Source organism: Crocodylus porosus, unplaced genomic scaffold (genome assembly GCF_001723895.1).
Source record: "Crocodylus porosus isolate Cpor-Errol unplaced genomic scaffold, CroPor_comp1, whole genome shotgun sequence".
Lineage (NCBI taxonomy): Eukaryota > Metazoa > Chordata > Crocodylia > Crocodylidae > Crocodylus > Crocodylus porosus.
Window position 1 is genome coordinate 112,783,936 of NW_017728943.1, and position 3,313 is coordinate 112,787,248.

At 47.0% G+C, this 3,313-nt stretch overlaps 1 protein-coding gene across 1 annotated transcript in view; it reads left to right on the plus strand.

The window, feature by feature from the left end:
* The window catches only part of TAGAP (T-cell activation RhoGTPase activating protein), a 99,227-nt gene that overhangs the window by 65,633 nt on the left and 30,281 nt on the right, over positions 1 to 3,313 (plus strand). The window contains exon 4 of the mRNA XM_019550015.1: positions 1,180 to 1,350. Coding sequence (XP_019405560.1) covers positions 1,180 to 1,350 — 171 coding nt within the window. The remainder of the gene's footprint in view (positions 1 to 1,179; positions 1,351 to 3,313) is intronic.

The window sequence follows — 3,313 nt, forward strand, 5'->3', positions numbered from 1 at the left end:
TGTTCCTCCCCAGGTGCATCACTTTGCATTTGTCGGTGTTGAATCCTATCCTATTCTCATCTGCCCACCCTCATAACCAGTCTAGGTCCGATTGCAGCCTATTCCCCCCTTCTAGCGTGCCCACATCTCCCCACATCTTAGTGTCATCAGCAAATTTGAACAGTGTGCTTTTTACCCCCTTGTCCAAGTCACTGATGAAAATGTTGAACAGTGCGGCCCTGAGGACCGAGCCCTGCAGAACCCCACTGCCCACATCCCTCATTGCCTACTTAGATTGCATGGGCTAATGACCATCCTTTTATTCTGTATTTGTGCAACACCTTGGATAATGGGACCCTGGTCCATAAGTGGGGTCCTTAAGCATCACTGCAATACAGAAATACATAATAACAGAAGTTGTATCATGCTTATAAAACTAGAAATATGCTTTCAGGGCTCAACCTGTCCTGATATCTACATGTTAGACACCAGGAGAAGGTGTCTAGGTGGTAGCATTGGGCAAGGCAGACAGAGAAGATTCACATTGGCTAGATCAGTGGTCACCAACCAGTGGATCTCAATCCACTGGTAGATTTCGGAGCCTCTTTTGGAGGCTCTTAGAGCCTCTTAGAGTCGATCTGAGGCTGGGGGGGGGGGAACTGAGTGCCTGGTTGCTTGTATACACACGCCCAAGCCCAGCAGGTCAGTCCATGGGGGAGGGAAGGGGCAGGAGCTAGATCAAGGCCCTTGCAGTGAGGGACAGTGCCACAGAGGCAGAGGTAAGTGGAGTGGAGCCCCGGCTGGTAGGACTTACCTGCTGGGAACGTGCACCCCCAAATATTTTTTTCTCCCTCTGCCTCAATCTGCCCCCCGCCCCCCTTCCCTCCCCACAGACTTACCTGCTGGGGTGGGGTGGGGGTGGCAGCACACAGTAGATGGGTTGCTTTTAAATGCCAAAGGTGATCTCCTACTTAAAATGTTGGAGATCACTGGACTAGAAACACAGTTGATGTCAATCAGTGTAACTCCACCGATATTAATGAAATGGTCTGTATTATACTAGCTGAGAATATGGGCTATAGTTGTCAAAGCTTTAATAGTACAGCCAAGTCACAGGGAAATTGCTCTAACACAGAAGACTCCAGCTGCTCTTCAAAATAATGAAACCTAGAACTGATTCCCTTCTGTTCTTTGCTTCAGATCAGACACAAGCTTCAGACTAAAGCACAAGCTGAAGCTCTGTGACTTGTGGGTGGTGTACAGTGAGGAGGAGGAAGAGGAAGAAGAGGAGGCGGCCCGGGAATTCAGTGTCAACTTGAAGACATCCATTATCCTCATCTGGCCCACCAGTGTCTGCATTGCCTCCTTCCGGTGAGTTCTGGTGACATTTCACATTAGCATGTTCTGTATTGACAGTACAAATGGTAGACTTCAGCCCACTCTATGATAACTCAGGCTCCTTTCAGGGTATTGAAAGTGAAAGGTCCCCCAGCTCTGTTTTTGCAAGGTGACCAACTTGTGATTGAACTTATAATTTAGAAACAGTCACTCAGAAGATTACAGAAACTGGGAACTGGAAATTGTCTCTCAGGCTAGTTAGCTAGAGAGACAGATAAAGGGTCTACAGAGTTTGCACACTGCTCAACAATACGACTACACCTAGACTAGCAAGGTGTACAATTAGACATTTTCTCTGCCCCCCGCCACCTTCCTGCTTAAATGAGTTCATGTTTGATCACTAAAACCCCAGAGAACCAGATTTCCTTTGTGTCAAAAAGAAGTAGGTTAGCACCAATAAGCACATCCTTCCTATCAGCTCAATAATCTCCCCTTGTCTAATTTAACTCTGAAAAATTAATTTTTCGGAAGAACTAGATTTTTGGCATAAGATCTAGAGAACAGAAACACCATCTTACCACTAAGCAGGACAGCACTTGTTAGTAGATATGTATCATGAAAGGTTTATAGACCTAAAAGTCAAAGAAGCTAAGGGCAAGCTTTGCCTCAGGCCCATAATATTTCTGTGCTTCTCAGTTCCTCTTCAGTTCCTTTGTCTCTCTTGTCTATATGAACTATAAAATAGCCCCTGGTCCCAGGGAAGAGAGAGATCCCCCATTCTCCCCCCACACACACTCCCCCAGACCCTGGTAGCTCCCCTAATCCCACCAAATCCTCCTGACCACACCAATCCCTCTGTGGACCCCACTTGCCCCCGAGTCCCACCAAATCCTCCCAACCCCCTCTGTGAACCCCACTAAGCCCCCAACCTCCCAAGGACCCCACTTCCCTCCCTGATCCCCATCCACCAGACACTTATCCTCCCTATCCTGACTTACCTTAGATCAGGTGGCCATTTTAGGCTCAATTTAACCTCCCCATAACCTCCCTGAATGTCTGTACATACTCTAAGAGAGCACTGAAGTGCTACCTTAAGCAGAAAACTTGCACAATATGTTCAGGAGGTACAACAGGAAGAGTGTCTTGGAAAAGAGTGAGTTATCTTCTTAAAACCACTAGCATGATCTAAAGTAGACATATATCTAACACCTTGCACTGCTGTGGCCCCAAAAGCAATAATACTAATGCAAATAGATTGTAGGCAGCCAGCAGCCTTTTCAACCTCAATGGAAGTAAGGGTAGAATATTTTAGGAGAAAAGACCGATGAAGATTTCCCCTGTGAGAACTACACTTGGCGCTTGTTCACACTGCAGAGCCTCTGCTGCTATAGCTGTTAGGAAAGTCCCTTGGTGACTGTTCCAGGAGAAGCCTGCACCTTCCAACTCCATTCTTGGGTTTAAATTAGCCAATCTGTAACTAACCTTCAAACTTCTTCAGACCCAGGGACTCCTACTTGAAGTAGAAATGTCTACTCCTTTTAGACATGTGCAACAGAGCTGAGGAGGAATTTTTTTCTTGTCCCTGGATCCTTTTTGAGATTTCAAAAATGTTTCCAACCTATACCAGGAGCTCAGACCTTGCAAAGTCTCTCTTGTGCACATGGACACACACACACAGAAGGACCAAGACACCACCTCCAAATAACCAAGAGCATGATTTGGTCATGACTCATGAGCCATGTACAAGGGTGACTGGCAGAACAGGGACTTAAACACAGATATGCCACATCCCAGGTGATGACACCAACCACTGGCCTCTAGGCTAGAGACAGACATTACAGACATTACCACCAGGGGAGCCAGGTGTCCAAGGAGAGTGGTCGCTCCTTAAGGAGACGATCCTCCTTAAGGAGACGATCCTCCAAGCCCAAAGGAAGGTAATCCCAACGAGGATCAAAGGGAGCAGGAGAGCACACAAGCCTCCATGGCTCACCAA